The 21367-nt window shown below is 40.5% G+C and overlaps 1 protein-coding gene across 1 annotated transcript in view; it reads right to left on the minus strand.

Moving 5' to 3' along the window:
- The window catches only part of LOC120300393 (cytochrome P450 2K6-like), a 44843-nt gene that overhangs the window by 20670 nt on the left and 2806 nt on the right, over window positions 1-21367 (minus strand). The window contains exons 2-6 of the mRNA XM_039326342.1: window positions 19692-19854; window positions 13347-13496; window positions 11674-11834; window positions 9888-10061; window positions 9268-9415 (exon numbers count right to left, since the gene is read on the minus strand). Coding sequence (XP_039182276.1) covers window positions 9268-9415; window positions 9888-10061; window positions 11674-11834; window positions 13347-13496; window positions 19692-19854 — 796 coding nt within the window. The remainder of the gene's footprint in view (window positions 1-9267; window positions 9416-9887; window positions 10062-11673; window positions 11835-13346; window positions 13497-19691; window positions 19855-21367) is intronic.

Below are 21367 nucleotides of genomic sequence, written 5' to 3' on the forward strand. Positions count from 1 at the left end.
ATATAAAGTCAAAATTGAGAAGACAGCAACAGACAGTAAGTGCCGCCTATGCAGAGAAGCTGAAGAAACAGTGGACCACTTGGTAAGCTGCTGCAAGAAGATTGCACAGACTGACTGCAAGCAGCGGCATGACAAAGTAGCAACAATGGTGCATTGGAAGATCTGCAAAAAATATCATTTATCTGTAAGCAAAAACTGGTGGGATCATAAAATAGAGAAAGTCATAGAAAATGATAAAATTAAACTGCTCTGGGACTTCAGAATTCAAACAGACAAGCACCTGCAACATAACACCCCAGACTTAACAATTGTCGATAAGAAAGACAAAAAAGTCTGGATAGTGGATGTAGCAGTGCCTGGAGACAGCAGAATAGACAAGAAAGAACTGGAGAAGATAACAAAATACAAAGACCTACAAATAGAAATAGAAAGCCTGTGGCAAAAGCAAGCAAGGGTAGTACCAATAGTAATAGGCTCCTTAGGTGCAATCCCAAAACAACTGGAGCACCACTTGAACACCATTGGCATTGACAAATTCGCCATTAGTCAATTGCAAAAGGCGGCCTTACTAGGAACTGCTTCCATCCTACGACGATATCTGTAATACCATCAAACATCGACATCTGCCAGGTCCTGGGTAAGGACTTGATAGGTACAAAAAATGCCAAATCCAGTCTGAACATCTGGCTGACTGTGTGATGATCCATAATAATATGGATCATCACACAGGAGGTCATCAAGTCCAACCCCCGGCTCAGGCAGGTAACCCTATACCATTTTGGACAAATGGATGTCCAGTTTCTTCTTAAAAACTTCCAGTGTTGGAACATTCACCACTTCTGGAGGCAGGTTGTTCCACTGGTTAATTGTTCTAACTGTCAGGAAGTTTCTCCTTAGTTCTAGGTTGCTTCTTTCCTTGATTAGTTTCCATCCCTTGCTTCTTGTCCTGCCCTCAGGCACTTTGGAGAATAGCTTGACTCCCTCTTCTTTGTGGCAGCCCGTGAGATATTGGAACACTGCTATCATGTCCCCCCTCATTCTTCTCTTCGTTAAACTAGACATACCCAATTCCAGCAACCGTTCTTTATATGTTTTAGCCTCCAGTCCCCTAATCATCTTTGTTGCTCTTCTCTGTACTCTTTCTAGAGTCTCAACATCTTTTTTACATCATGGTGACCAAAACTTAATACTCCATTTAAACAATGGCAGATGGACATCTCTACGTTTATATGGCAAGAGGGAAAAAAAAAACAATAATGGGATATAAATTACTGCAAGATGCTAAAAAAAAGGGGGGGGGAGGTTTGGATTTACCAGTTTTGAAATTATAGTTTGATACCTGTTGTTTGGTCTTACTAAAAGTGTGGGTGACACTCCAAAATAAGGGATTACTTGAGCTGGAAGGCCATGAATTTAGGATTTGGATGGCATGGCTATTTATGGTATGATTAGGTGAAAGTAAAAGTTGATTTCAACATAATTACTTTGTTAGATGTGCTAGCCCAGTCATGGTGAACCTTTTAGAGACCAAGTGCCCCAAAACTGGCCCCGTCCCTGCTCCACCCCTGCCCCACCCCCTCTCTGCCTGCCCACAGGGCCACTCACCACTACCAGGGCCCGCTGCAGATTGCTGAGGCAGCCCAGCAGCGCCATGGTGGCCACGCCCTCTGCCTGCGCCCTGCAGCATCAACTGTGCGCGATGGAGTGTGAGGGCAGAGTCTTGTCTACGCTGCCTGGCTGCCATGTCCTTGGCTGCGCTGCTCCATATGGGCCATGCTCAGGGGAGACTCTCCTCCAGGGGGGCTGCTGGTGAGGAGGGGATCGCAGGGGGAGGCAAGGCTGGGGCAATGGCATGTGTGCCCACAGAGAGGGCTCCGAGTGCCACCTCTGGCACCCGTGCCATAGTTTCGCCACCACTGTCCTAGAACTTTGGGTCTACAGTGAGGTTCAAACTGTGGACTTTTCCATCAGAAACCTTTCTCTTAGGCTTAACAAATAAGGAACTTGAAAAAAAGAAGAAGTTTAATGTTATATATGTTGACGGCAGCAAGAATACTTTATGCACAAAAATGAAAGGATACTTTGATTCTCACAATGGATGAATGACTGCAGAATTAATGGAGTTAGCAGATATGGCTAAATTGACTGCTTTGATTAAAGAAAAGAATACAATTAATTTTGTTTCTATTTGGAAACTGCTTTTGGACTTTGTGCTTGAGCTATAAAAAAATGAAACTTCGATTTGGGGTTTTGCTGATTAGATACATCTGTTGTTATAGAAATGGCTAGTGTATATTATTATATAACAGTAAAAAGTTGAGGTTTCATGTTACTAATTTATTCTACTGCACCAAAAGGAGTCAGAAATCAATGCTTTTCTTTTTCTTTTCCCCTTTATCCTGCATTTTTTCTCTAGCCCTTTTCCTCCCTTATTTTCAGTTATTTTCATTTTTCTTTGTACTTCTGTATTTTATATTTTGATAAACTAATAAAATATTTGAATGGCTAAAAAGAAAAGTAATGACTGTGGTCTCCTAATGCAGGGCTTTTCAACCTTTTCACTGACTCTACCACTTTTAGGATATGGCAATATTTAAGTACAATCTAGCAAGGTGTCAAAAACCTGATGACAAAAAAACAAAAACAAAAAACCTGTTCAAATTTACAATTGCACTGAAATGACTTATGACCATTTTTTACACTTATGACCATTGCAGCATGCCCAGGGTCATGTGATTTATATTTGGATGCTTGGCAACTGATTCATATTTATGATGGTCACAGTGTCCCAGGGTCATGTGATCCCCTTCTGCAACCTTTTGAGAAGCAAAGTCAATGGCAGCGCTGCTGGTAGACAAATGCTAAGGTAGGACTTCCTTCCCTCCCTCCTTCCCTGCCTCCCTCTTTCTCATGCCCACCTTCTTCTGAAGGAAGAATTTGAAACATCCCCCCCCAATATTTTCCCTCTTCCATATATTCATCAAACAAGGAAAAGCCTCCAGAGACAGAAAAGACAAGCTGCCGATTGAACTAGCTTAAAAAGGCACATTTCCCTTTAAGAATTTGCTACTGGCTAGAAATGAAAGTTAAGGAGTGCAGCCGGCACTTATGGAAGAAAAAATGTAGTAAGTATTGACTGCTGGCTAAGGCAGCCTCCCCAAATGGCTCCATACATAAGTAGAAGAATGCTACAGGCAAAATCCATTCAGGAGAAAAATATCCCTTGCAGCAAAACTTACAGCTAACAATAGCAGAGCAATAGAAGCTAACACGAGATATCAGCTGTTGTGTCCCGAGCCTGCAAAGGCAGGCTCAGGACGTTGCAACAGTCCCGGGCAGTTGCAAGCTGCCCGGGACCAGACTGGCTGGCGCCAGCACTCGCGCACATGCGTGAAGTGCAAAACGCACCAAATGTTGCCATTTGGCCCAGGGATTGTCTTTAAGAGAAGGAGAGAGGCTTGCGTGCCTCAGCGTTGTAACAGGGCTGCTGAACAACAATAAAGAGGCTCCTGAGAACTACTAAATGCTTCGTGAAGTTATTGCCATTCGCTGAGGATACAACACTGGCGACGAAGGTGGGATGCCTTACAATTACTTCAAACAATTGTAAGCTTACCCTGGAGTCCTGAAGCAGCAGAAAACGGCGTTAAATTCAGCAACTGCCTGCCAATACAGCAAACGTTGGAGGTAAGCTGGCTGATAGACCCTTTCTGTACTACTGAAGATGGCAAAGATAGGAAGACTTTCCGAGTTCGATGTTACGCATCCGGAAAGATGGGAGTCTTATGTGGCCAGAGTAGCAAATTATCTCAAGGTCAATCGAGTGAGAGAAGATGGCTTAAAAGCCACCACCCTGCTGTGTGTTTGTGGTCAAGATGCATTTGAGATCGCTGAAAATCTAGCAGCACCTGCACCTCTAGAATCTGTTACCTACACAGACTTAAAGAAATTGCTAAAGGAACATTTCCAGCCCAAGTTGTCTGTCATTGCTTGGCGCCATACTTTTGAACAGAGGGATCAACAGGCTGGTGAATCAGCTAAAGAGTACATTGCTGTATTGAGAAGAGCAGCTAAGCCTTGCGAGTTTAAAGACTTAGAAGAAAGGCTGAGAGACAGATTTGTATGTGGACTGAGACATAGAGACTTGCAGCAGAGACTTTTTGCCAAAGGAGACTTATCATTCCAAGATGCCTTGAGAGAGGTTACTGCAGAAGAGGCAGCAGATGGGGCAATCAAGAATATGAGGCCTATCAGAAGTACTCCAGAAGCTGTGTCCGTGCACCAGGAGGGAGTCCAAGGGAGCTCGGAAGAGGATCCTGATGAAGAAGTATACCGTCTCTACCCAGCCAAAGAAAGGAAGCAGAAGGAAGGCAAAGAAAAGTCTTCAGCTGTACCCAAGTGCTTCGGGTGTGGAGGTCGCCACAAGAGGACCGACTGCAGATTTTGCTCTGCTATCTGTAGAGCATGTGGAAAGCAAAGCCACATTGCAGCTGTGTGTCTGGGCCATCAGAAGGTACAACCACGAGAGGAATTGCGCCTGAAAGGTACCAGGGTCCCCAGCCAAAACAGGGTGGGTTTCTGTGCTTCACGAAGAAGCATTTATAGGACAGGCACACACAAACCTATCAAGAAGAAACTGTCACTTAAAGTGAAGTTGCAAGGAGTTCCATTGGTCATGGAACTGGACACTGGGTCTGCACTTTCAATCATTTCCATACACACATTCAGAAAGATTTGTTCTGGTAGTGGATTTCAGGCCAAGCTTAGGCCTTCTGATGTTGTGTTAACAGACTTTCAAAACTCCAGAGTGTGTGTTAAGGGGGAGGCCACCCTTAACGTACAGTATAACGATTTTGAAGGTCCATTAGATGTATTGATAGTGGGGGGTGAGCGAACGAGTCTCATAGGACTCGATTGGTTTGAGGCCTTGGGAATACATGTTACAGGGCTCAATAGCTTGCAAACAGTAGATCTACAGGAAGTCTGCAAAGAATTTGCAGATGTTTTCAGCCCACAGCTGGGCACATACAAAGGGCCCCCTGTGTCCTTAAAACTAGATCCCACTGTCACTCCTGTTAGAGTAAAAGCAAGAAGGGTTCCTTTTGCTTTAAAAGGGAAAATTGATACTGAATTGGACAAATTGATTCAGCAAGGAGTTTTAGAACCTGTTGATTCCAGTCCTTGGGAGACCCCCATAGTCACGCCTCTTAAGGCTAATGGGGACATTCGCATCTGTGCAGATTACAAATGCACTCTGAATAAGGCATTGCAGCAACATGCCTATCCTGTACCTGTAGTCAGTCATATCCTGGCCTCCCTCAAGGGGGGGCGTGTTTTTGCAAAGCTTGACCTAGCTCAGGCTTATCAACAGTTGCCTGTTGATGAAGCTGCTGCAGTAGCACAAACCATTGTAACCCACAGGGGGGCATTCAAAGTAAAAAGGCTACAGTTTGAAGTAAATGTGGCTCCTGGAATTTTCCAAAGCATAATGGAAAACACACTGAGGGGTATACCAGGGTTTTGCCCCTATTTTGATGATGTCTTAATTGCTGGAGATTCTACTCAAAATTTAGCCAAGAGATTGAGGGCTGTTCTGCTGCAGTTCCAGAAAACGGGCCTCAAACTCAAGAAGGACAAATGTAAAATTGGGGTGCCTTCCACAGATTTTCTGGGATTCTACATTGATGCCAATGGAATTCATCCTGCTGAGTCCAAATTAAAGGCTATCATGCATGCTCCTAGGCCTAAGTCCAAGACCGAACTACAAGCTTTTCTGGGCCTTTTGAATTTCTATAATTCATTCATTCCTAACAAGGCTAATGTAGCTGAACCACTTCATAGGCTTCTGGACAAACAGGCAGTGTGGCAGTGGTCACAAACACATGAAGCAAGCTTCAATGAGGTTAAGGCCTTACTCACATCTAACAATGTGCTTGCACATTTTAATGAAACTCTTCCTGTGTGCATCGCTTGTGATGCTTCTCCGTATGGGGTGGGAGCAGTACTCAGCCACCTTAGGCCGGATGGAACTCAGGTTCCTGTTGCATATTACTCCAGAACCTTGTCTTCTGCTGAGCGAAACTACGCCCAGATAGACAGGGAGGCTTTAGCTGTTGTTGCTGGAATTAAAAAATTCCATGATTTTTTGTATGGCAGACATTTCACGGTCTTTACTGACCATAAGCCTTTGTTGGGGCTGTTTACCACAAACAAACAAACTCCCCATATCATCTCCCCCAGAATGCTGAGATGGTCAATCTTTCTGTCAGCCTATGATTTTTCTCTAATTCACAAACCTGGGAAAGAAATGGGCTATGCTGATGGCCTCAGTAGATTACCCCTGCAAGTAGTAGAGGCTGATCCTGCCCCTGCCATCAACATCCTTTCAATTCAGGCATTGCCTGAGTCACCGTTAAATGCCAGGGATGTGGCTGCTGAATCTGCCACAGATCTCACACTTTCTCATGTCTTATCTTGGGTTTTGTCTGGATGGCCAGGCGCTGAGTTTCAGAGTTTCTGGCTTAAGAGGAACGAGTTATCCACTTTCCAGGGTTGTCTGCTGTGGGGCAGCAGAGTTGTCATTCCTACCTCAATGAGGTCTAGGGTCTTAGGTTCCCTTCACGAGGGTCATCCTGGCATTGTACGCATGAAGGCGCTTGCACGCAGCCATTTGTGGTGGCCTGGGTTAGACAAGGAAATTGAGGCTAAGGTGCACGCATGCCACCTTTGTCAGCGCTCACGCCCAGAAATGCCACAGGCTCCTGTGCATAGATGGGAGGAAACACAGTCTCCATGGTCTAGGGTGCACATTGATTATGCTGGGCCCTTACAGGGTCAATTCTTCTTGGTCCTGGTTGATAGCCATTCAAAATAGCATGAGGTTGTACCTGTCTCTTCCACCACCACTGCAAAGACTATTCAAGTACTGAAGGGGATTTTTGCTGCACATGGGCTTCTGGATGTTTTGGTGTCTGACAATGGCCCTCAATTCACTTCTTCCGAATTCCAAGCTTTCTTACAGGCCAACATGATTAGTCATGCCACCTCTGCACCTTTCCACCCTTCCACCAACGGTATGGCTGAATGGATGGTCCGCATCACCAAGGATGCTTTAAAGAAACTGACATATGGGGACTGGCATCACAGGTTGGCAGATTTTCTACTTGCTTACCACACCACACCTTCTACTTCTACTGGGAAGAGCCCGGCTGAACTTTGCTGGGGGCGCAAACTGACTACTAAGCTTGACCGGTTGCATCCGGACAGACTGCCTTCTAAGTTTACACAACCCAGGGCACCAAGGCAATTGCTAGTGGGTGCCCCAGTATGGACCCATAATTACGGGCCAGGTCACTTGTGGGTCCCTGCCATAGTATGCAAGGTTACAGGTCCCTTGTCTTACGAGGTTTCCCTGGATGACGGTCGTATCCTGCGACGGCATATCAACCAGCTGCGTATGAGATTGGACTCACCTGCTGAGACTCCTGGGTCTTTTCTGGGGGGGAGAGGGACCTCTACGGGCAAAGGGAAGGGTGTGGGCAGCAGCCAGACACCAACAGAGAGGCCACAGACGGCCCATTCCAAGATTCCATGAGTGCTCCGAACAGGAATTCGTGGGAACCAGCTAGAACACAGGCACCAGTGCCTACTCCAGCCAGGGAGGTACCCCGGGGGCATAATCATTACACACCAACACCATTCAGCACTCCAGTCAGGGAGAATAACCGGGAGCATCCTAATAACTCACACCTTGCAAGAGAGCTACTCCGTCTAGTTGGCCCAACACTGCCACTGTTTCCAGAAAGGGGCATTTACATAGGGAGGTGGTCGGAGGGCCGAATCCCAATTCTGACACCTCCGGCATAACAGAGGGGGCAACTGAGTTTGGGGACAGTACTGAGATTCCAGCTATGGAACTGGGAAGTGGAGGAAGGCAGCCTCATGATAGGTCTAGGATAGACCTGGGAGGCTCTACAGAGTTGTCCAACAGTGGCAGCCTTCTAGAAGGGCCAGAGAGCCTGCAACTAGGCAGATCAACCAGGTTATGGAGAGAACAAAGTCCTGGCCTGACGAGCCCGGTGGGCAAGCAAGCAGGCCAGGCAATGGGGCACGGTCCATGGGGACCACCAGGGTCAAAGGAAGGGGGTGAACACATAACACCCTCTGGACAAGATGTGCTTGGAGGTTGCCAGGGAATTCGGAGGTCACAGAGAGCTAAAAGATCTCCTAAATATCTTGAAGATTTTGTAACTCTGCTGGCAAAGAAGAAACGGTAAGAAGGTATTCCTGTGAAAGGTTGGAATAAGGAACGATGGGAAATGAAGCCCAAAATATTACAGCTTGGTACCATGGAGCTAGTGTGGCTCCCACGCTCGTGTTGAGGTCGCATGTAACTATTAATGTAGTTGTAGTTTTAGCCGGGGGGAAAGGGGTGTTGTGACCTGAGCCTGCAAAGGCAGGCTCGGGAGGTTGCAACAGTCCCGGGCAGTTGCAAGCTGCCCGGGACCAGACTGGCTGGCGCCAGCACTCAAGCACATGCGTAAAGTGCAAAGCATGCCAAATGTTGCAGTTTGGCCCGGGGATTGTCTTTAAGAGAAGGAGAGAGGCTTGCGTGCCTCGGCATTGTAACAGGGCTGCTGAACAACAATAAAGAGGCTCCTGAGAACTACTAAATGCTTCGTGAAATTATTGCCATTAGCTGAGGACTCAACATCAGCCATCAGCCAAACAGAAATTGCCAAACACTCCTTAAGAACACAAAGCCCTCACTGCACAAATCCCAGAACTTCAAAGTCACAAAAGGACATAAAAATCCTTCCATTCTCCATCTCCCTCCCTGTCTCACCTCCATCTGATGCTACCTTTCTTCATTCCTTCTGGAGGGCAACCCCTCCCCTGCTGCATTTCTTGCCTGTTTGTTGCTGCCAGCACAAGTGGCTGCCACAGAAGTTGTAGACCGGCTCATGGCCAGCCTGCTTGATCTCCTTTCCTCTCCTCTCCCCCCACCCTCCACATTCCCCTTCGGTGAAGCTAGAGCTGACTCCACCTCCTCTTACAAATAAACACTCTCAGCTTTAAAGGTTTTATTAAAACTCATTTTCATTTGTGAGGCCAATTTACCTTATCAGTGTTGCTTTGTCTATCTGACAGGCAATTTATTCTTGGTTTTTCTCTTTCCCTTTATTCAAGTAACATTCTAGTTGCCAACAATTCTTTTTCAATCATGTTTATATTTTTATTGGAAGTCAATGAAATGAAAGTGCTTACTCTGAATTTCTGGATACTTCATCATTAGGAGTATCGCCCAGCACATAGTGTTTGCTATTGTTTCTGTACCAGCACCAAATAAGTCATCTACGAGACCCATAAGGTTTTCATTACGGAAATATCCATCATTTTTCATCTTCATATTTTCCTGAAGTATATAAAGAAAATACAAGTAAGGAAACACAATCTACTCACATAACCAATATTCCTGGGGTCCACGAAGTCTTCCTATGTGGTTAATATCTTCTCCTAATGGCTTCAGCTGCCCCAACATTACTGGATTCTTAGAAGAAAAACTCTAATATCAAACAATTATACATAAAAAAAACCATTGGCACCAAGAGATCACCTATTCCCACCGCTGCTTGGATCCACTCCTCCAGAAAATGGTTAATATTTATGGAGTTTTTAATGAAGAAAAAAATCCATCTGTAGTGTAGTTCTAAGCAGCTGCAGATTCTGAATAAAGTAATGCACAGGGAATGACTAAAAAATGTGTTTCCTTCTATATTTCTGAAACAAGGACCTTAACCAACCAGCAGATAATTTCTATGGAGGCAAATTTTTAAATTATGTAAAAAAAAAATGTAATTGCACATACATATAAAATAATTCATTACTTCTCTTTGCCGAACAAGAAATGATTCAATCAAATTGCTCTGGTCGTTTTCATCAAGATCTTGTAAATATTGTTTGAGGATGGTCTGTATGAAATCATGAATTTTACTTTGATTCTTTATCATTGATTTAGGAGTAGCGAAAAGGAACCCCAACATGGGAAACAAATTATATAGCTGAAAGAATGATAAAAGAAAACATATATTATGAAAGTTGAATACTTTGAATTTCTTACATGGACATTTAAAACATGTTTATGTTCCCCAAGTCTACAAAACAAAACAAAACCCTACAATAATGAGTAAGATCACATGACTGACTGAATGAGCTTTGAATAGTCAATATTGCTAATTCACTAAGCCCCAAATCCCCTGGACTGAACCTCCACACAGGTTTTGAGAGAGAGAGTGCTTATTTTCTATCATACTATTGAATGAGTTCCTGTAGTAACATTGTGTTAATTTCCAAACAAGTGGTGTAAATCATCAATGCAAAAAACTCAATGCAAGTCCTTGTCAAGGGAGCAATTTAGTACATGTATAGAGTACTGTATAAAGAAAATGAAAGATGAAAAGATATTTTCAATGAAGACTCCCACTTTTCCAATTTGAGTGTGTTCACAAGTCTTTGCAAGGAAGGGAGAGGAAATGATGAAGCACACATCATGAGTTCATGATATTAAAAAGTGGTTTCCATACTTTCATGAAATGTTTGCATGCAACTACATAAAGGTAGGATTTGAATCCTGATGTCATCATCTTCATGTTGTTTTTGGATGTAATCTTGTTACAGATGCCCAGGAGAAGCAACATGCTTTGCTTCTCAATTAAACTTTGAGAACCAACCACCTAATCAATCAATCAGAATATAGCTGGAAGGGACTTTGAAGGTCTTCTAGTCCAACCCCTGCTAAAGCAGGAGACCCTATTTCAGACAAGTAACTGTCTAGTCTTTTCTTAAAAACATCCAGTGATGAAGTTTCCACAGCTTCTGAAGACAGCTGTTCCACTGGTTAATTGTTCTCACTGTTGGGAAGTTTTTCCTTAATTCCAGGTAGCTTCTCTCCTTGATTAGTTTCCATCCATTGTTTCTTCTCTTGCCTTCTGGTGCTTTGGAAAATAAGTTGACTGTCTTATCTTTGTGGCAGGCCCTCAAATACTGGAATACTGCTTTCATCTCTTCCCCCACAGTCCTTCTTTTCTCTAGATTAGCCATACCCAATTTCTGCAACCGTTCTTCATATGTTTTAGTCCCCAGGCCATTAATCATTTTAGTTGCTCTTCTCTGCACTTTTTCCAAAGTCTTAAGATCTTTTTTGTAATGTGGTGACCAAAACAGGATGCAGTATTTCAGCTGTGATCTTACTAAGGTTTTATGAAGTGATACTAATACTTTATGTGATTTTGATTCTATGCCCCTGTTTATGGAACCAAGGGTTGTATTAGCCTTTTTGGCTGCTGCCACACACTGCTGACTCATATTTAAGTGATTTTCCACTCGGACTCCAAAGGTCCTTCTCACAGTTACTGTTTTTGAGCCAGATTTTGCCTAATCTATACTTCTACCTTTGGTTTAAGTGTAAAGCCTCGCTTTTCTCCATATTAAATTGTTGATAGGAACCATTGTTCAAGTATATCAAGATCTTTTTGGATCCTAAGCTTGTCTTCTGGGATATTGGCTATTCCTACCTGCTTAGTGTAATCTGCAAATTTGATGTGTTCCCCTTCCAGTCCCTCATCTAAGTCATTGTGCTGCCTGTTTTGTGACATTTTTTAAAGTTTAGTTTACCAATATAGCAGGGCTTCCTGAAAGTTGAAAATTTTCACTGTTTGCCTTCAGTAGTTGTAGAAATTTGGCATCATTATATTCATAGCGTTTCCCGAGTAGGATAGAAATGATGATGTTGGAAACAGCAGCAGTCAGAATTGTTGTGACATCAAAGGGTTTTCCTGAGCAACAAACGATAGATCAAAAGAGAACTGTAAATAAAACCAGGATTAAATCTGCTTTTCATTGCATTAATACATAAAATCAGTTTAGATAAAGGGAGCATTTATCATAAAAGGCCATAGGTAGAGCTTTTGACATTGGAAGTGTTTAGATTAAAAAATATGTGAAAGTATTTAAAGGGTAGTTCATTATCCCAGAGAAAAAATTGCAGTATCTGACCATACATGGTGATGATTTCTTGGAACTCCTTGAGGATAAAATACCTGGCAAAGCTATTGTGATGCTTCCTCATTAAGTGACTGCAGTTTTAAAAATAAAATAGCTACTGAGCTTCATAAAATGAAGGAAGGAAAAGTAGGTATACTATATAGGAGGAAATATTACTAGATCTCCATGCAGATATTTACGGTTGTGTCTAACCAATAGTTCCCAAAGGCAGGACAGAATGATTAAGATAACACAGCAGCCAGTTCCCACTCTCAAATCTGAGAACAGAACAGCCAAAATACCATTCACTCAGAATGGTAAAAGGAAAAGACTAGAATTTTTACCCTGGAAGGCAGATGCATATATACACTTTGATTCTTATATAATGCTTAATTAACTAGATACTGCATGCCTTTCTTTATTGCAATGCTGAGTTTGTAGCTATATTGGCATGCTCCATAAAATAAAACTCATTTGGCAGTTAGACAAGGAACTTTTAGTTTTCTAGATTATTTTTATATCACATACCTCTCTTATTGCTTTTTCTTCAAGTCAATTATATCCATTTCATTTCTGGGTTGCAAAAATGCAGATGATAAGAACTTTGTGTATCCTTCTGCTATCCCTTGATTATCCAGATGTTCACAACCCAGATATTGTGTGCTAGACACATTTGTAGAGCTTTAACAACTAATATTTTGGAAAATACGAGATTCCTTCTACTTTAGCTACCTGTGAGTTGTGCTCCTGGGTAGGTGCACCATTTGAGCTTGATCCTTATGACTATGCTAAAAATAAGGTGGGATTCCATACTGACAATTCAACAATAATACTTCTGTTGGGGGACATGGGTAAAATAAGTTTTCTCTAGCTCGCTTAATAAATTTAGATTATATCTTTTCATTCTTTGAGGAACTACCATTTGATTATCCTTGACCCAAATTTTCATGCTCAGATGAAGGACTTGCAACCCGCTCTACATAGGGAACTAGAGGAATCTCTACAGACAATGTAAATCTAGAAGTGTTATTGATGAGAGATTGTTGTATTACACTGAATTAACTATTGAAGCCCTCTGGAACCATTTTGCTATTCATAAGTCACATTTCTGTAAATATACTTAGCAAAAATTGGCCAAGAAAACATAGTTATAGGAAGAAAACAATGGATTAAGAATTGTTGGAGAGAAAGTATCCCCTAAAACACTCCTTGTTTATTTGATATAATCTGAGGAAATTATTTCCCACACTACATTTATCTCAGAAGATGCTTCAGTAGAGCATTAGGAGCAAATGCCAACCCACCTTCATAAGCCTCAATTGTCTTTGTTAAGACACTACACTCTTCTGTGATTTTGTCTTCAATGGTCTTCCTTCCCATTCCGTGTTCCCGTAATGTGGATAATGTGAACCGTCGCATCACTTTCCAGTTGTCGCCATGAGCAAAAACAAGACCTGAAGAGAAAACAAGCTAAATTGTGAAATATAATTTTAAAATTCTTTGCAGCTCATTCTTGTTACAAAGCTTCATTAAAGCATGCTCCATCAATTTTACCAAGCATTTCATTCATCCTGTCCAAAAACGGACAGGTTTTTCAAAGTTTGTGGTAAGAATTTCCACTTCATTTTCTTTATCCTCTGCCTTTGGTGTCCAGCCTTCAAAACAAAGCAAAAATGAAAGCAATTTCCATTTCTTCATGAGTAAATGTTTTCTTCTAGATGGGTCAGTGGGACCCATCTTTTGGGCACTCAGGGAGCGTGGAAAAGCATTTTTCCATGGACCAGTGTGTATGTGGTTTCACACAGTAAGTAGATCCTGTGCATCTGCAGTTGAAGCTTCATTTGCTTGCACAACCCAGTTCTTAATGGACTTGTGGACCAGTAATAGTCCATGGTGTGGGAGTTGGGAACCTCTGTTTTAAATTATTCAAAATTATAATTCCAAATCCCTCTGACTTCTTAATCCATTATTAATTTTCAAAAATAAATATTTTAACTATGTGGCAATCCAATGCCATAGAGAAAAATGTGTTTTGTCATCAGCCAAGCCTTAAATTCCATGAAAGAGAATTTACGTTCAGCATTTCTTCCAAACAAGAGGTAAAACAGAACAGAATAGAATAATGGAATGGAATGGTTGCTTAGGAATTCATCTGCTGGATAGATTTTAAAACTTTTAAAATCAAATTTACACTATCTCTTAAGAATTCAGAAATCCACTTACTAAATTTTCTGGTCAAAAGGGTCAATGTCATCAATATGTAAAATAAATAAATATTCCCAAAAAGTGATTAAATTCAACAGTTCTAACTGTGAGAATGATCTAAGAGACCCCTAGTGGACAACCATTTAAAAATGAGCCACCAATAAGGTCCAGGTGCCAAAAATTCCAATTTAGTCCAAGGCTGCATCAACAGAAGGATAAAGAGGATAGTATCAAGGTCACAGGAAGTCATAGTACCACTTTATACTGCTTTGGTAAGACTCCTATGATACAAAAAAAAAAAGGTTGAGATTCTAGAAATAGTGTGGAAGAACAACAATGATGATTAGGTGGCTGGAGGTTAAAATATATGATGAATGTTGCAGGAACTGTGTAAATCTAATCTGACAAAGAAAAGGACTGTGGGTGACATGAGAGCAGCCTTCCAATATTTGAAAGACTATCACAGAGAAGAGGAGAGTCAACCAATTTTCCAAAGCAGCTGAGGGCAGAACAAGAACTAATGAATGGAAACTGGGCTTCCGGTTTGCGCTCGCAGTGCTGGTGGAGAGCTCTCTCTTCACCATCCCGTTTTTCTACATTGGGAGACCCTGAAATGGGTTGAAAGTCACCCTGGAGGGGCAACGATTGTGAGGAAGCCCGCCGACTGATCGCGGAGGGGTGGCAGCCCCTTTGTGTGATCTGGAGCAGCTTCTTTGAACTGATGAAGAAAAGATCCACCATCAACATGGCCAATCACTAAGCTGTTTCCAGATGAAAGCAAAATTACAACCAAGCACAACAAAAATAATGCGGAGGATTTGGGTGAGACCTTACCCTTCTTATGTCCCCAACTACTTTCCTGTGGGAGTATTTTGAAATTTTCTTTTCCTGAAACAGCTGTGAAAACCACTTCTAGAAATAGTGGAGGTGAACATTCTTTGACTCTTATTAAAAACAGCCTCCACTAAAGAACTATCTGTAAATACCTTAGAAATGGAGGAATACTACCCATAACTTAACTATAAGCTTATACTTCAAAAAAAATCCTTGAAGCTACTGAGCTAATGAATTCCAGACTGAAAGACAAAGGGGCCAGCCTAAATCTACAAAATGAAGCCCTGATTCCAACTGATGAACCTACAATCCAAAAAACAGCAGAAGAGGAAGAAACTAATATCAAGACAGAGGACTCTACAGAACAAGTACAATTTACTGAGAACTTTGATAGCCAAATCTTGATTCTAACTAAAATCTACAACTCAAAAAACAACACAAGCTGAAGAAAGCAATACTAAGATAGAGGGTCCTAAAGACTTACAAGTACAGCATACTGAGAATTTAGACAATCAAGTAACAATTACAACACTGGACATGATCTCTTACTCAAGTCAGATGAAACCAGAAGAAGAAGAAGACCAGATTGAACTGACGACAAATACACTGAACCAAACATGGAGATTTGAACTATTTGAACAACATTTTAATGATCACAAAGGGGCCAGTTCCTTTGAAAAATTGTTAACTGGATGGTCTTCCTTCACTCAAATAATATGTGTAGGAATGAAGGGAGAGTCACTTGAGGATTTAAAGGCACTGGTATGGAAGCCTGCTTGGCACAAAAAGAAAGCTAGAGATAGACTTAAAAAATGGGTCTTCTTTGATTTACAATGGAAGAGCCTAAAACTTTACATAATGGGTTAAGAGGAGACTTTAAAAGATATTAATTGATTTAATATTTAGGATTTAGATCTATTAGAATATAGTTTTGAATTATAATATGGAAGTTGGATTGAGACATAAAGGATATTATGTGTTAGTAAGTGATGATGAGAAATAGAATATATTTGTGAAATACATTTGTGAAATAAGATAAGAATGTATTTAACTAAACAATATGTGCATTTTAGGTATGATAACTACTATGTAATGAAATAGGAGAAATTTCGGTTACCCGAAAGCTAAATATTGTGGATCTTAAAGGCTAAATTGGAGCACTGTAATTGAAATTAGGTAAAATTCAAAAACAGGACATGATAAGTATAAGTAAAAATATATTGATAAATGTTTTAATTGATTTTGTTATAATTAGAAATGTATTAATTTCATTGTGATATAGTAATTAAGGGAAATAGGGAAATTTTGACAATGTAACCTGACATGTGTACAAAAGATTTTGTTATTAGACTTTTGACTACCCAATCACCACATTGCTTCCTAATTATTTGGATGTAAAACTGGGAAATTAATAAAACTTTTTTTAAAAAAATTAAAAAAGAAGTAATGAATGGGACCTTATCAAGGAGAGCTTCACCCTGGAACTAAGGGGAAATTTCCTATCAGTAAGACAAAATACTCTGAGGGAGAGCCTGGAACCCCCACAGAGCGCATTCCCAGGCGGCAGATTGGGGGGCCCTACCCATTATGGCTTTTATGCTGTAATGGCAGGATGGAGGGAATCAAATACCTCCCATGGACCAATGGGCCTGGTGAGTGGCAGCTGGCTCCCCAGTATTGACTGAAGGCAGAGGCCATATTGGTTGGAACGGCTTCAGAAGAACAGCACATGGTGTGATGGCAGCCACTTGAACAGCATGTGCACAGTGGTGTAGAAAGCAAAGGGAACACTACTACACTATATATTTCCCAGGAAAATCATGTTAATGGTGGCAAAACCTAACAATGGCCCCGAGTACGGGTGCCCCTTAAATGGGGCAGGGGTGCTAAGAATCTCCCGTTCCGCTAGAAGCATGATAAACCCAAAACTACAAATTGGTTCATGGAATCTGAGAAGCCTATACAAAGCTGGGAAAACACACAACACTATCCAAGAAATGTCCAAATACAATATCTCTATATTGGGAGTGAGTGAAATGTGCTGGCCTGAAAATGGAATGTGTAGAATAGGAGATTATACTATCTACTACTCTGGTGAGAATTGCAAACACCATCGAAATGGAGTAGCTATAATTGTAAACAATCTTGTAAATAAATGTATCAAGTCCTTTATTCCTGTATCCGATACAGTGATGATGATCCAAATAAATAGTACTCCAGTAAATATGAATGTTATACAAGTTTACACTCCCACAGCTGACAGTGATGAGGATAATTTAGAGAAGTTGTATGAAGATATAAGCAGTGTACTGAAAACCCTAAAAAGTAATGATATCACAATACTCATGGGGAGACTTCAATGCAAAAGTGGGAGAAGGAAGTGATGCGCCTGTAGTTGGAAACTTTGGCTTAGGAACCAGAAATGGTAAAGGGGACAGATTTGTAGACTTCTGCAAGGAACATAGGCAAAGTGTGATGAATACTTTTTTCAAGTTGCCAAAAAGGTGCCTCTACACTTTGAGATCACCAGCAGATACATGAAATAATATAGTAAGGAACCAAACTGACTATTTTACAATAAACAAAAGATTTAGAAACTCAGTAAAATCAGTAAAGACATACACAGGTGCAGATGTACCATCCGATCATAATCTACTACTTGCTGAACTCTCGCTGAAACTAAAAAGGATAAAAAACCCGAATCCTGCTAAACCAAGAATTGACAGAGACTTCATCATTAAACATGGAGGTAAGATAAAAGAAGAACTAGAAAATCATTTAAGAGAAACCAACAACCTGAATGATAAGATGTAGAAGTGAACTGGAATAAATTTTAAAATGCAATAGTAGAGGTAACAAATTCAAAACAGAGAGAGGGGTACCACAAGAAACAACAGTGAATGACAGAAGAAATTCTTCATCTCATGGATGAAAGAAGATCTTATAAAAATAAAAAAAAAGAAAAATACAATGGATTGCAGAAAACAATTAGAAGAAAAATTCGACTGGCAAAAGAAAAGTGGTTTGCAAAGAGATGCAAGGAAATTGAAGAGACAAAACATATGCATGATAATTTCAATTTACATAAAAAAGTGAAAGAAGCAGCAGGCCTCTACAAAAAGAAAACCAACAACTTAGTTGACAAAGAGGGGGAAATTATTTTAGATGAGGACGAAAAACTAAAAATATGGAAGGAATATATTGAAGAACTTTTTGAAGACACTAGGGAAGATGTAGATATGGAAAGTATAACAACTGGACCAAACATCACAATGGAGGAGGTTGAATATGCAATAAAAATAGCAAAAACAAGAAAAGTTACAGGACCTGATGATAACCAAGTAGAAATTTTAAAATTGCTGGAAGACAATAGGAAGAATTTTTTACTGCAGCTCTTCAATCGGATATATGAAACAGGAAAGATACCAAATGATTGGCTAAAATCAACCTTTGTGACAATCCCCCCCCCAATGCAAAGAAGTGTACCGAATACAGAACAATAAGCTTAATGAGTCATGCCCTGAAAATATTCCTGAGAATAATTCACACAAGAATATACAACAAAATTGAGGAGCTTCTAGGTAACACACAATTTGGTTTCAGAAACAATATTGGTACACGAGATGCGCTATTCAGGGGAATCGAGCTGGTGGAGTAAATATTGAGATTTCATTAATAATGTTTTTTTTTTATTAATGGTAGTTATCTTGGTGTCTTCCCCAATAATACTCTCTTTGGTATGCAATATGAAAATGTTTAAATTAATAGTTCCTTACTCAGACCACACACTTCCAACACTGTGGCTAATATTATCATTATATGTGTCTTTCTGTGTGTGTTGACACAGAATAATAAGTATATAGGTTTGTAATGGCTTCTGTGCAGTGCATTTCCATGCAGTGCATCATATAATTTTATGTTGGAATGCACCATGAGCAATGGAAAATATATGTATTAATGGCAAATATATATTTGCCAGAAACTGGCAAAGACATTTCAAAAAGAAAAGATTTGTACCTCCAGTTCCCTTTATCGGCACTGAGGGTTTTAAGTCACAGTGGCACAAGAAAGATTTCACCTGGATTTTCATCCTGGTTTGAGGTTCTGGTGGTGAAAACCTCAGGTGAAAATTTCTATATGATACTCATCATAAAGGATTGTTGACTATGATCCAGAATGAAGTAATTCACAAAATCCGTTTATTACTTCTTCAAAAAAGGGAGTGGCAGCTCTTCTGCAAGTGTAACAAAAGGCAAAACTACATATATGAGGAGGCATATACAGTATGGAAAAATGCAGAGAAAACACCAAAACCTTCCACACCCCAAATCTGCAAAAAAAAGCAGAACCAAACCTGTTGTGGCTTTGTGTCTGTGTATGACTCATGTTGCTATTGCAAGGTTGTCTTATTTTTTTATTCTCCAATTTCCCCTACTGATGACTAGATGTACTCAAAATGGTTAAGGAAAGATTTTATCTGGGTCACTTTCTGAACTGGATTTCCACAAGTTTCCTAGTTCTTTAATGTTACTACATATAAACATGTCTCCATGGCACTGATTGCACATCTGCAAGGAATGCCAGCTACAATCCAAAATGAAACAACTCACCAAAGCCCTTTGTAACATCCTCAAAGAAAGGGACAGAGGCTCTCTCTGCAAATGCATCTCCCTGGTTCACGAGAGCCTCTTTCACCGTCTCATATCCAGTCAGCACCACCATCTCCTGGAATCCCAGTCTGATGCGAAAAACGGGACCGTATTCTTTTGACCACTGGAATTCAGCAAAAGGAAAACAAGAGGCCATTTTGATAAATAATTAGACTTACATATTTAGAAGATTGTTTAAGAAACTATGAGTCAAAATTCAAAAGTGGAAATGATGTTATTTCATTTTTCTGTTCTATTGAAAATTGTGATAGTATATTCTTCTTTATAATTTTTATATGATCTAATTAATATAAATTAAAACATTCTTACATAATAAAAGATCCTCTCACACTAGAAATGTATGTCAAACTGGAAAAAAGGGTTTTTAATATGTTTTAAAAGAGTCATTTGTGCAGGACATACTATGAAGATGAAATCTCCAAAAGGGATACGCTTCCATTCCACAATTTGGAAAGGTGCCTCGAACGTGCAGTAGTGCTGGATACATAGTAGACTTTTATAAAAGAGAAACTGAGTTTCTGACATCTTGTTCAAGAGATCACACAGAAATTTTCCAATGATGCCCACAGTAATTTTTGAAGGTGATTGTGTTAATTCTTTAAGGAGAGAAGTTAAAATATATTCTTATGATTGAATCTAAAAATCAGGAATCCTGTAAGCTGTAAGAAAAAGTTGGTACCATTCCATGCCTGTTAGGAACCAGACTGCGCAAGGAAGCAAAGCTCTCATCTTTGCTACGAGTAGGAGAAATACAAAAGTGGATGCAAGTATTGCACAGTGTAGCAAATAATGGACCTGTTGGATGAAATAGCAAATAAAAATCCCAAACATAACAATCAAAATAAAAAAAAAGAAGAGGGGGTCAACCTATTTTCCAAAACATCAGAAATCAAGACTGTGGGAAGAAAAAAAAATCTCCAGTTTATTCCTTCCAGCCAGGATGATGTGATTGGTGCTGATGAACAAAACAAGAAACCGGGAAGCAAACTGTGGGAAAGGAGGTTTATTTCAGAAGCCAGAGAATTGCAGTGACAGCAGCAGTGGGTTACGGGGTCATCTGGCAGAGTCTAAGGATGAGCAGGATGATTTTTATACTCTTCAGGGCTTTTGTGATTGAGATGCCTGATGGAGTATTTGATTAGTTTAACAATGTGATTGTTTCTGTCCTGTTTTCTGGGTAGTGGAAGGGGACAAATCCAGCATTGGGGAAGGGAGGAGAATGTAAATTTAGTAAGTTTTTATGTTTTACTAGTTTAATCCTGTCAATTCTGTTTGCCTTAGTCTGAAGTGTGGAAGCTGCTTCTTGCTACATTCTTGCAGTTTTCCTTTAACACTGGGAAGGCAACCTTGGCTCTTTTATGACTCGTGGACTTGACTCCAGATGGCTCAGGAATTCTGGGAGCTGAATTCCATGAGTCATAAAGAGCCAAGGTTGCCTATCCCTGCTTTAACAGACACAATGTATCCATTTCTGAAATGCTCTTATCAGTTCACCTGAGGCTATTATGCTTAGCTAAGAGGTAGAGTTTATTTTTCTGTTTCCCAGCCTTCATGAATGGCTCTTTTTCTTTAAAGCTTTTGTTAATTGTTTTAGTTCCTTTCCTGAGGACATGGAA

The sequence above is a fragment of the Crotalus tigris genome, unplaced genomic scaffold, assembly GCF_016545835.1.
Source record: "Crotalus tigris isolate CLP2741 ecotype Arizona unplaced genomic scaffold, ASM1654583v1 scf7180000024340.7048381, whole genome shotgun sequence".
Taxonomy (NCBI): domain Eukaryota; kingdom Metazoa; phylum Chordata; class Lepidosauria; order Squamata; family Viperidae; genus Crotalus; species Crotalus tigris.